This window comes from Lycorma delicatula, chromosome 1 (assembly GCF_047948215.1).
Source record: "Lycorma delicatula isolate Av1 chromosome 1, ASM4794821v1, whole genome shotgun sequence".
Taxonomy (NCBI): Eukaryota; Metazoa; Arthropoda; class Insecta; order Hemiptera; family Fulgoridae; genus Lycorma; species Lycorma delicatula.
Genome location: NC_134455.1, coordinates 212,951,911 through 212,965,222, shown reverse-complemented (window position 1 = coordinate 212,965,222; position 13,312 = coordinate 212,951,911). Strand labels below are relative to the sequence as shown.

Here is a 13,312-nt window from a genome sequence, read left to right as displayed (position 1 = left end):
GCAAAAGAGGAAGCATGGAACTCCTTCCTTAGTACAATAGACTGCAGAAGAGGCAGTGATCTAGCTCATACACTTTAAACACTTCAACAATCATCAACACTTTAAAGAATAATAATATAATATCAGTAAAAAATAATAGTAACAAGACACCTAAAAAACTGTTGGAAAAATATAACAATTACTATAGTTCCAACTTTTTGTTAGTAAGACATCTTGACCCCCTCCCCCCCAGAGGAAGACACCTGACTTGTAATGCTCCTGGTCACCACAACACACCCTCTGTTCCTAACCCTGATGAGCTTTACCGGTGGTTGTCATTTAGACCCTCTAAACCTCACAACATATCAGTCATCAGTTTGTTGGCCTCTGTCAGGATGCCACCAATGCAAACGCATTGGGAGACATTTCCATCAGTATTTACACAACTTGCTATTGCCTTCGTATGGCTTTTTCCAACCTTGATTACCTACTAACTTACAACCCTCAACTATCAAATTAGGCACAATCCCCATACCTTCCACTAGCAACACGGGTTTCACATAAAAGCTATTCCCACATCTAACTTCAATTAAGACTATGCACTCAAATCATTATTTGATTGAATCTTTTAAACACCAAAAATACTATTCTCATACCTACAAAACAAGTGTTGTTAGTAAAAACGACAATTTTGTCCTACAATTCAACCTACACAAATTCTTCTTAATTTACTAAAAATCAAGAAAAATTTCATAAATTTGATAAAATTCTAGTGAAAACATACCCATCTCTCACTGCTCTGGTCCGCTTTTGGGAGTGAGGTCAATGCCTACACCCTCCCACACTGCAGCTCCATCTCATAGAATTCTCAACACATCCATCCAGACAAGAAAAACAAGGACAAAAGGTTGAAATGGTAATTAAATTATATACCTGCAAACCATCTGAACAAATCTTGCAGAAAAAACAGAAGCATTACTAGTCATATTTAAAGATGAGCATAACAAGCATTAAAGAAGGCTTTAATAAAAAAAAAAGAAGTATATCTATCTGCCATTTACTTCTGTCTTCAAACAGCCAATCACATTGTGTACAGGCACAAACTTTTGCAAAAACTTACACAAATGAAAGTGAAAGTTAAAACATTATTGGAACTCTTCCTCAGCACAATAAAATATTAACAATGTGTAGCTCATAAACTTGTCAAAACCTTAAAACAGATATGCAGTAGCACTCAAGTCAATAACAGCAGCTTGGTTTGAGATTCTTCTGAGGAGATATGGTAACAAAAAGTCAGATTATAAACAAACAAAAATTTCACTTCCGCAAGGAGCTATCTAGTATAACATAATGTACACATCACTACCAAACCACCAAACACCAAAACTACCAAAACAGCTTAAAGGGATAAATAGAAGTATATTTGCAAATGATATCACCTTGACAAAGGCATACAATGATTTCAAACAACAAAAGCTGTTAGAAGACAGGAATTTAGCATTGTATAGAATTAAGATGATGCACTATTAACATGGAAATACAGTACAATAATCTTATTAAAACACCAAAATACTACATGTTAACCTTAAATTACAATTAACCATTAAAAAGAAAAAAAAAATGTATTTTGGAATCAAATGTAACAGTAAACTGAGCTGAAAGGAAAGAGAAAGAAGACAGTGAAGTGAACACTGACTGCCAATGCCACATTTAATGAACTGGTTCAAGTAGACCACCAAACATCTACAATTTCACTACATGCAGATGGTATTATTACTTAATGACTTTTCAAATGAGGCTACTTAAAATAAAAACAAAAAACACATGAATTAAAACAACATACTATATATATGAATAGACTAAAAAAATTACTAACATTTTGTTTTTATCTAAAGAAACCTCTTTACAGGAACAAATTAAACTACATATACAAAAAATAATATCAGAATTTTAATTTGTTATACTTCTTGGATAGGGAGTACAGCGCTGATTTAGGGCTAGAATCAAAGAGCTAAAAAGGAGAGTTTTAGTTACACTCATGTTTGTAAATTGATACCATATCTTTTCGCTTCACAATGCCATTAGCAAAAATGATGACTCTTGAATAGAAAGCCTTCTGCGTTTTGCAGTTCGCTAAATGCGAATCTTAGTTACAGTTCAACATACATTCCATAGAAAATTTAATTGTGATCCTTCAAGTGATAATAATATTCACAGATGGCATAATTAGTTTTAATCAGCCGGATGTCTGTGTAAAGGGAAGATTATTGGACAACCAAGGGTGTCTGAAGAAAATGTTAAATCAGTCTTTCCTGTGTAGTCCTAAAATAGGAAAGTCGGCTGCTATCTAGCAATGTCAGAGATAACAGTGTGGAATATTTTAAAGAAAAACTTACGTAGGCATCCAGACTATTTACAGTTGTTACAGACTTTGAAATCTACAGACAGCTGTACTGTACTGTACTGCTATGTAGCATCATGAAGATGACAACTTTCTTTATCATATTAACATTTCATCTTTATAGCATTTCATTCTTTTTTGATAGTGCCAAGTCAACATCTTACCTTAATAGAAAAGTAACACATTATGTTCATATCTGAGGGCCAGAAAATCCCATGAACCCTTACAATGTGACAGGAATTCCCCAAAATTAAATGTTTTCTATGCAATATCCTTATGGCAAGTTTATAAGGTCATTCTTTTACACTGAGGTAAGTGTAACAAGATTCAATTATTTGAATATGCTGCATACATCACTTTTCCTCTACTGCAAGATGGTACAGAATTTTACTTAGCAAGATGATGCACCTCCTTACTGGCATAACCCTACCTATACTGGATTAGTTGAATAACATTTTCCCAAATTGCTGGATCGATGAGGATAGACTCTATGACAGAGGTGGTGGCCTCCAAGGTCATCTAATCTGACCCCCATGTGATTCTTTCCTTTTGAATTTTATAAAGGATCTTGTGTATGTGCCTCCACTCTATTAAGCTACCCTATTTGAGGCACAGGATTGAACCAGCTGTCACTTCCATTATTTCAGACATGATGTTTAAAGTATGGGATGAACTCTTCTCTCAGCTGAATGTGTGCCATGTGACGAAAGCGTACTCACATTGAACACTTGTAGAGAAAAACTGTAACAGTTACAGTTTCATTTTATTTGTGAATCATTACTGTAAATCAAAGTTAAGAGATATTAAATAGCTTTAAAACCTCAATATTTTTTTCTGTACATTCTGTATTTTTTTAGTAATCACAATCTTGTCCTCCTTATCATCCTGCTTTCCCCCAACTCAAAGGATTTAACATCTTTCAGGGACATTTAGGTCATTTAATAACAACTGCTAATAAAAATAAATACGGTTATGTATTATTCCAATTTTTTAATCAATATAGAAAAAAAAACATTAATAAATAAATAAAAAGTTTCATTGATAAAACACAACTTTTCCTGTTTAATTTACACTTTTTATATAATACAAAATGTATTTAATACAGAATAAAAGAGAATAAATAAAATCCGGAATGTTAAACAACATGGGAATCATCTGTCCGGCTTAATTGACTAGTTAATATAAAAGAATAAAATATCTTTAATGAAGATTATAAATAAAATGTACATATATATTATATTTAGAATGCTCTTTCAATAAATACATAACCTTTTATTATAAAATCTGTGTATAAAAATCATCATATTTTAAAAGTCATTATCACAAAGGATAATGTTGTGAATGTTCAATTAACTGTTGCACAGTGCATTAATTAACTGACATATTTAAAGTAATTAGCTGAAGGCACATTGAGTCCTGAATAAAATAACAGAATATAGTATGATGTCTACCAATTATATTAAAATAATAATTATTTATCTATTATTTCCATGGTTGGTGTTGCTGTCTTAGAAACCTATTTATAGACTGCTGCTGTTGCCTTCCACCATTTTGTCTATTAGATGATTTTTCCTTTTCTTTTGTAGCCTAAACAAAAAAAAAAATTTTATAAGTTTTAGAAATCATAAATAACAATACTAATAAAAAATAAAAACTAAGAGAATACAAGAACCTTATACACAAATTAGCGTAGTTTTTGTTTACTACATTTGATACTATGTTGCCCTTTATCATATGAGGTCTGCAAATAAAGTAATGAGGCTAAGTTTTCTTGGCAGCCAAAGTGGCAACACTGTAAACTTACTAGTAAATATATGGTTATATGAATAGCTAATTTATATTAGCCATTAATATTTTAGTCTGTTGTTGACACGTGAAACGTAAATTAACTTATAGTGACGAGTTTTTGTTGTGCGTTACAAAAATGAGTGATACTAATGAGCAACATTGACAACAATGACATTGACATGAGCAACAATTATGAGCAACATTGTGCAATCAAGTTTTGTGTTAAACTCAGTGAGAATGCTAGTGAAACTTTTTCAAAATTGAAAAGGGTGTATGGAGATGATGTCTGTCATGAGTCCAAGTTTTTAGGTGGTTTAAAGCATTTTCAAATGACCGGGAATCAGTTGCAGGTGATCCACGCTTTGTAAGACCGTTAACATCAAAAAGTGACGACAATGTTGAGCAAATTGGAGACTTGATACGACCGGTGATTAACTGTCAGAATGATTGCAAAACAATTGAATTTGAACCACACAGCAGTGCAATCAAATTTTGACAAATGAATTGGACATGAAAAAAGTTTGTGCAAAATTCGTCCCAAAATACCTCACTGTTGAACAGAAAAACAAGGTGGAAGTGTGTCACGATCTTCCAGGGCAAATTGAAACTGATCCTGATTTTTTTAAAAGTGTTATTACTGGTGATGAATCTTGTATATTTTAGTACGACCCAGAAACAAAATGCCAGAGAAAGGAGTGGTACACTTCAAACTCACCACATCCCAAAAAAGCAAAAATGAGTAAACCAAAAATCAAAACCATGCTAATTTCAGAGCCAATGCTCTGAAAATCACAACTCACTTTAACAATATGAAATATAACTGGTGCAATTTGAATCTAATAAACTTTTCAGAATGTATTCTAAATACTTCTTTTTCATAAAGTCTTATAAAGCTATTAATTAACTTTTGATAGCTGAAAAGAAAAAAATGTTAATTCTTGTAGCATATACTAGTAGTCCACAATACACACAATGTAATTGGTGATCAGGATATAGTATGCACTAATTTTTCTGTATATTTATGAGGATGACTAAAAGGTATACGGAAGGTTTTGTCTTTTGGTGTACCTATAGTTTGGCGTGAACCAGAGGATCATGTAACCAATTAATACTTTTGCTCAACAAGTGTGTCTGGAATTTCTAAAAAATCTAAACATACTGTAAAATATCCTTCATTACAATCTGCAATCAGGCCTGTTACAGTGAAATTGTTTCAGTTCCTGAACCACCAGTGAATGCATGTTTCAAAAGCAGCGATGAAGAATCAGGCAGTAGTGAAGACAACAATGATTCTGATTTTGAATTATCTTCCAATAAGCCACATCTTATATCACAAAGTGAATTAAATTACTTGGTTAGGGATTTAAATTATCAAAAAATCAAGCTGAACTGTTAGGATCAAGACAGCAAGGTTGGAATTTACTTAAAAAAAATACAAAAATTTTGGGCTCTCAAAGCAGACAAGAAGAACTTTCTCAGTACTTTATTGATGAAAATTATTTGGTTTATTGCACAAATATTGATGAGCTTATATTGCACTTAGAACAAGTTCATAAACCTGAGGACTGGTGGCTTTTCATAGATTTGTCCAAGTATAGTTCTACTACACAACGGTAACAAATATCCTTCGATACCAATCGCTTATGGTATTAATTTGAAAGAGACATATGTGATGAAAGACATTCTTTAAAAAATAAATTATAAAAAACATAGCTGGAACATATGTGGTGATTTGAAAGTTATAGCTATTTTGTTATGCATTCAGTTAGGCTAAAGTAAGTACATGTGTTATCTTTGCGAATGGGACAGCCGAGCTAGGAATAAATATTATGTTACCGAAGAGTGGAAGAAAGAGACAACTCTTGCAAATGGGAAAAATATTATTCATGACCCCTTAGTTGAACCCAAAAAAATATTTTTACCCCCTCACCATACCAAGCTAGAACTAATAAAACATTTTGTAAAAGCAATGAAGAAGGATAGTCCTGGATTTTTGTATATCAGGTAGAAATTTCCAAATGTAAGTGAAGGAAAAATTGAAGAAGGAATGTTTATTGGTCCTCAAATAAGAGAGTTGGTCAAGAATGATGTAACCCAATGTTAAATAATGTAGAAAGTGCAGCTTGGGCTTCATTTACAGATGTTTACAAAAATTTTCTCAGCAAACAAAAATCTGACAATTATCATGATATTGTTAATCAACTTCTTATTTCATACAGAGCAATGGGATGTAATATATCTTTGAAAATACATTTCCTCTGCTCACATCTGCATTTTTACTGGACAACCTTAGAGATGTAAGTGACGAATACAGTTACTGTTTCCACTTAAAGACATTTTGGTGATGGAAACCCGCTATAAAGGGAAATGGAATACTAACATGCTAGCTGATTACTGTTGGACATTAATTTGGGATGTGCCTGAGGCTATTTATTCAGTGAAATCATTCTAACACAGGTATGGCCATGCAAAATTATAAATTTTACACATTTTAACTATATTTCCCTTAATTTTTTTGAAGCATAATTTATTTCAAACTAAGGATGATAAAAAAATTATATTTACATATCTGTAATGTATGCAAAAAAGCAATTCAAAAAATGGAATCACACTTAGAGAAACATTAATTTTTTTTTGTCTATCAGTGTTATTGGTTAAAAAAATAGTTATGTGATTTTATTTGGTTAGTCCTATGAGAATTAAAATTCTTCATCTTCAACTAATAAAAAATTAGTGAGGACTTTTACATAAATTACTTATTTATCTTCTATTAAATAAAACACCAAATAGGCAGCTTAATAAGAGATATAGCTGTGAAAGCTAAGATAAATGTAACAACAATATCGTACAAAAACAATTTATTATATCATACCAATAAATGTATAAACCTATCATACCTTATCTGTATAAACTCTATTAAATTTTTAAAGATTAACTTTTTCTATATTGATAGTTAAACAACAGGACACTGTCACTTACATTTTGACTTGGAATATAAAAATAAGTTCTATTATCAAATAAACTGAATACACAAAATGAAGAAGGATTTCATCAGTTCAACTAACTTTTTTAAGATAGGGTTTTAGTAAGAAGAAAAAAAGTTCAAGTGAGAATAAAATTAAACATTTATAAATAAATTTATACCTTATTAGAGTTTATGACATAACAAGATGGGATACATTTGAGTTCGTTTTTTTTTTAAATTGTGATTCCCCACTATAAAATGATACTGTTAACGCATAAGAATGAGCAGAACAACAATTCATGAAGGTTATAGTCACTGTAGCTTATCAGATGTTTAAGAGATCAATGAAAAAGTCAACCCCATGGAATTAATTTGGGTAAAAATTAAAAAATGATAATGCTTCACACAATGTAATTGGATGACAACAATAAATTTAAAGAAATAGCTTTTTTTCTTTTACTGTTTAGCCTCCGGAACTATCGTAAGGTATTACTTCAGAGGATGAATGAGGATGATATGTATGAATGTAAATGAAGTGTAATATTGTACAGTCTCAGGTCAACCGTTCTTGAGATGTGTGGTTAATTGAAACCCAAGAACAGGTTGTTACAGGATGTCAGCATTGGTGGTTCAGTCAGTCAGCCTTTATGCAGTTATGGTCTGGTAGTGGGCCCTTGATAAGAAGAAGGCAGTAAATAAGTTAGAGAGGCTACAGAAGCAGTTGGCAAGGGTGGCGTATGTGTATCAGACAGTCTCAACGAAGGCAGTTCAGGTAGTGTCATTGCTCCCCTCTTTAGAAATACTGGTAGCGGAAAGAACTGAGAGAGCTATGGGAAGGATTAAAAGGAGTGCCAGGGAAGAACTGGAGATTAACTGGCAAAATAGGTGAAACAGAGCTGAGGTTGGGCGGTGGACATGGTGGGTGATCTCTTCCATAAAACCAAGGCTTTGAAGGGAATACGGGGGCTCTTGTTTCAGCTCATCCAGTTTTTAACGGAATATGGCTGTTTTAACAGCTACCTTTATTAGAGGAAGAGGAGGAGAGTTAAGGTATGTCTAATGTGTGGGTAGACAGTAGAGCATTCTATTTTCCACTGCCCGAAATGGGTGGAGCGACGTGAGGTGCTTTGCAGAATCAGAGTAGTAATTCTGATTGGGAGATTATTGAGGCTATGCTCCATGAAGAGGGCAAATGGAAGAAGATAGCTGGAATGATAAGTAGAATCATGAAAAAGAAGGCCTCAGAGGAGGAAGAGGGGTAATGCTCACGCTAAATGTTAGTAGGGTCGGGTGGATAGTCCCGCTCAGGAGGGGCAGGATGCTAAGGTGTCCCACTTGTGATATGTTAACGGAGACTCCTGGGGAGGTAGGGGGTGAAGTAAAGACCAACATCTGGTGGGGGAGCTTCTTCGGGGCATCCCATTTGAGGCAGGCAAATGGAAAGAACCTAGACCCAGCAGATCAGGTGGTGGTGCTGCTGGGAACGGAACAGCCAGGATCAGCATGGCCATCTGGGAAGTTGGAGGCTGAAAGGCCCCCTTATCAAAACTGAGTGTGCAAACTGTGGTGGTGGCAATCTTGGGAGGTTTGGGTTAGGAAAAATAGAATCACCAAAGAACACTGGTATCAACGTACTAGTATTCAAATTCATATAAAAGTAAACAGCCTTTACTAGGATTTGAACTTTAGAAACAGCTGGACAGAAACTTAAGACAACCGGTTATAGAATTTTTGAAAAGTATTGTGATCATGTGTTAAGACAGAAAATGAGTATTATAAGCTGGACAGGGTTATGGAAGTACAATCTGAAAATACAATAACTTTGAATGATGGTGGCAGTAGTGATGAAGAATCTGAATTATTTACGAGTGAAATTAAGGAATCTGATGAAATTGATGGGACTGAGCATTTTAATAACATGTACATTTAACTTATAAATTGTTTTACCTTTACACTTGTCATTATAAACAACCAAATATAAGTGTAAGCTAAATATTTTGTATGAAATCAATATTATTTTGAATAAATAAAAAAAGATTAAACAAATACAAGTAAATACAAATTAAAAAAAAAAAAAATGAACAATAAAATAAAACAAAAAACACAGCAAAAGATTTTTAAATATAAAATAAATTTATAATATCAAATTTAGAAATGATCATAGAAAAATAAGAAGGCACAAGTAGGCTTCTGCTATTTCCATTAAGTCACATGCATGCACACATTCAGGTAAATGCATATGCATGTTTCCTCCCCCTTGCACCGCAATAGCTGTTCCTCCACTGGATCTAAAATTTCCCTTCCAACCTGAACAAAAACACTCATCAAACTTACTGTACCTAACCTCTAATAATAGAATAAAAATTTTACGTTATGAAGTCAAACCCACCTAATGTTTTACATTTCATACATGCAATATTCTTTCTGATTGTAGTTTTTTAGATACAGATGAAAAACCCTACAACCAAATTTTACTGGATCTAAAATAAGAAAAGCACAGTACACTCAACATTATACAAACCAGGCAATTTAAGAAGAAATCACATGAACCTAATATCTGTCACATTTGCTAAAAACACCTTACATAACAATGAGTCCTGAAGTAATCCTGGCCATAATAGTCAGTCATCCCTGCAGACATCATAGTACAAAAGCATGTGCTTCAGTAGGTACAAGGCTCACACCAAAGTAATTTTATATCAGTAACAGTACATTGGATAAAATAATATAAACAGATAATTCATAAAAGAACATAAACTTCTATTTACCATAAAACTGTCATACAACAGTGAATCATTCGTAACATTGCCGCCATCAGTAGGGTGTATGTCATCAGAGTCATATGATCCTAATATGTTATTTACAGTTCCAGGTACAGGACGACCTGGAGTTCTATCCAACAGCTGAAAACAATAATAAAAAAGCATTAAAAATGTTTCAAGGAAATACTTTTTCAAATTATGACTTAAAACAGGAAACTTTAAATAAAAATTATTATATGTTGTGGTCACAATACTTGAGAAAAAATCTAAATCTTCTCTGACAAACAATTATTATAGTTTGAATTCTCTTTACAACAGGCAATAAAATTTCAGATGGAAAATTACATAATTTCATTAGTGCAGAAACAGATGCTATAAATTCCATTAACTATCCACATTTTTTTACAAAAGCATCAATCCAACAACCTTTCAGGAGGAGACAAGCTATTCAATAAACATTTTGATTTATGGTATCCACAGCAAATTAGAAATAAAAAAAACTACAATAAATTTTTCTAACAAGTAACTCTGCTGAAGCATTTATTAAAATTATATGTTTCAGAAGATACTTGTCAAGAAACAGATAATGTTCATGGCACAATTTTACAGTATATACAGCACATGCACTGACCAGTTTACTTTTGTCAAAACATGTTAAAAACAAATCCTATAATTTGTATCCATAAAGTTTTGTAGTTTCATTTTTTTTAGAGTATTAATGTATCAATTTTTATTCTGCATATATGAAGTTTAATTTTGTCAGTACAATTAGAATTATTTTAATTTAAGTGGCAAGAATAATTTGAGGTAATTTTATCAAACACAGTATTTTCTAACAATGGACCATGCCTCAACTAATTGTTGCGTTGGATCACTCAGGTTTACTGGTTGACTCAATCCAATAATTTAGTCCTTATACTGCTGCAGTACACAATCATTAGCTTTGTCATTAAGAAACATTAAACCTCAGTATGTGTTAATTTAATCATAAAATTTCTGTCCTACTTTATAGGCACATATTCCTCTTATTAAAAACAATGAAAAAAGTTCATAAAATTATAGGTGTAAAAAAGTTTTGTTTTTCAATTAAGGCTAGCTAAAGATTTTTCCAAGATTTCTGCTGTGGTCAAATAATGCTGCACTAAAAATCTACAGACACATACTATTAAGCAAAATTAGTAGAATTTATATAATCTTAAATGAAAAACTGAAAAAGTTTAAATTTAAAAGAATGATTTTTTACGTTCAATGTCTATTTACTTTGTAAAAATGCTAAAAACAAATTAAAACTTCAAGAGAAAATTAATTCTGAGAAAATAAACATGTTAAAATTAAAAAAAAAAAAAAACTAAATGAAATTTTTAAATGAAAACCAAATACAAAAAAACAATTTTGAAAATCTACCACTACAAATAATTATTTAAGAGTCCTATTTGTCTCAAAATAATTTTATAACACAGATAATTTAAATATACAATTTAATTGACAAATTAAAATACTTATATGAAGCTGAAATCAAAATATTAAGAAATTACATTGGCAAACAGCCTGAGAAAGTACACGGGTCATTCCAATAATGATTAAACATACAAATAGTTGTACAGCAAAAATGGTTTATTAAATAAATACAAACTTTTTGTCTAGTTTTCAAGTAATCCCCACCAACTTCTCTGCACTTGTCCCATATTTTTACGAGTCTTCTTATCCCCTCAGGAAGAATATTTTACCTTGATCTCGAAGCCAGTTTTGTACTTTTTTCCTTACCTCTTCATTGTCGTTGAACTTGATGCCATGTAAAGCTTCTTTCATCAGACCAAACAGATAAAAATCCAAAGGGGCAAGGTGAGGGCTGTAAGGAGGATGAGCTAGGAGCTCCCAACCACTTTGCCAAGTGTCCAGTGTCAGTTGTGCCATATGAGGTTGAGCGTTGTCTCGAAAAAGAAGCATGACTTTCCTCTACCATCCCGCATATTTCTTCTTCAATGCGGGCCTGACTTGGTTCTAAATCATGGCTGAGTACTCAGCTATGATTGGTTGCTCCTCCAAATAATCACAGAAAATCGGATAATGAGCACTCCAAAAGATGGTTAACGTGACCTTACCTTAGACAAGTGATTCAGAGGGTTTCCACTGCATGTTTTGATGCTTGGACTCTGGCTCAAAATGTTGTATCAAAGTTTTATCACAGCTTAAAATCCTGTCCAAAAATATATCACCTTCGTTATTGAAATGATTTTTGAGTTTAGAGCAAATGCAAAATCTCTCGGCTTTGTGATGAATGGTAAGCTCTCTAGGAACTCACCTTGCCCAAGTTTTATGGTAGTTCAGTTTGTTTTGAATGATGGAATGAGTTGTGCCAACACTTACTCGAGATTTTTCAACTTAAGTCATTAGTCTTCTTTGATAAGTGAATCAATACAAGAATCTAACCTTGAGGTCAATACTGTTACCGGATGCCTGGAACAGTGCCCATTGGTTTAAAAGTGGCCACTTAAAATTTTTCACCCACGCATAAAACTCGCACAGCTCATGCAACTACTGCCGTACTGTTTGTTCATCCAAGAGAATATTTTTGACAACTGCGCACTTTCCGAAAGTAAAAATCAGATCACAGAATGCTGTTCTTCAAAAGTACTTTCTTCAACCAGACACCATCGTAACTAAGATTTGACAGGTTATGTTATATAAATATTAACTGAACAGCTGACTAACACTCTTTGCAAAATTAATTGCCTGCATTAAGCATTTCCTTCACTAAAAATGTTTGTCTGGATAATTACTGAATGACCCTCATAATAAAACATAATTGACTTATACAAAAAATTCAAACTTTAATTTTAATTGTTATTTTACATTAAAATGTAATTCCATCAACATTGATACAGGTGTTACTGGAAAATTTTATGACAGGTGCTGCCACCAGCCACCACTGATCAACAGGAGAGCTACGTTGCTCACAGGTGTGGAAGAGGAAGCTTGTTTTGCTCTTGAAATGTCTTGAAAAAAAACACTGCAATATCTTTTTTCAGTAGAGAGTGGCATCTTGGTGAAAAGACATGTTTTCTGGTTCTCAGCAAATTATTGATATCACAATATGAATAAAAAAACAGAACAAGTTTGTTTGAAAATCAGGAAATCGAGATTGAAGACTTATGAACTCTTAAAAACAGTTTTCAGGGATAACATTTGAGCTGGTCAAATGTTTTCATCTGGTTCAACAGATTCAAAAATGGTCATGAATCAGTCGAAGACAGTCACTTCAAAAACCAACAAAAACATTCCTAAAGTTCGCAATTTAGTGCACTTTGACTATAGACTTACATTTAGGGATGATGCTTGAAGAGATAAATTTAAGTTTTTATGTGATTCAGTCAATTTTAACTGAAGATTTGAAAATTTGTCGTGTCTGTGAAATTT

General features: G+C 32.7%; 1 protein-coding gene across 1 annotated transcript in view; it reads right to left on the bottom strand.

Annotated features, from left to right (window-relative positions):
- Positions 1-3,422: 3,422 nt before the first annotated feature.
- Positions 3,423-13,312, bottom strand: part of LOC142328170 (uncharacterized) — a 55,381-nt gene continuing 45,491 nt past the window's right edge. Inside the window, exons 9-10 of the mRNA XM_075371724.1 lie at positions 9,902-10,036; positions 3,423-3,967 (exon numbers count right to left, since the gene is read on the bottom strand). Of these exons, the coding sequence (XP_075227839.1) occupies positions 3,863-3,967; positions 9,902-10,036 (240 nt within the window). The 3' untranslated portion in view covers positions 3,423-3,862. The remainder of the gene's footprint in view (positions 3,968-9,901; positions 10,037-13,312) is intronic.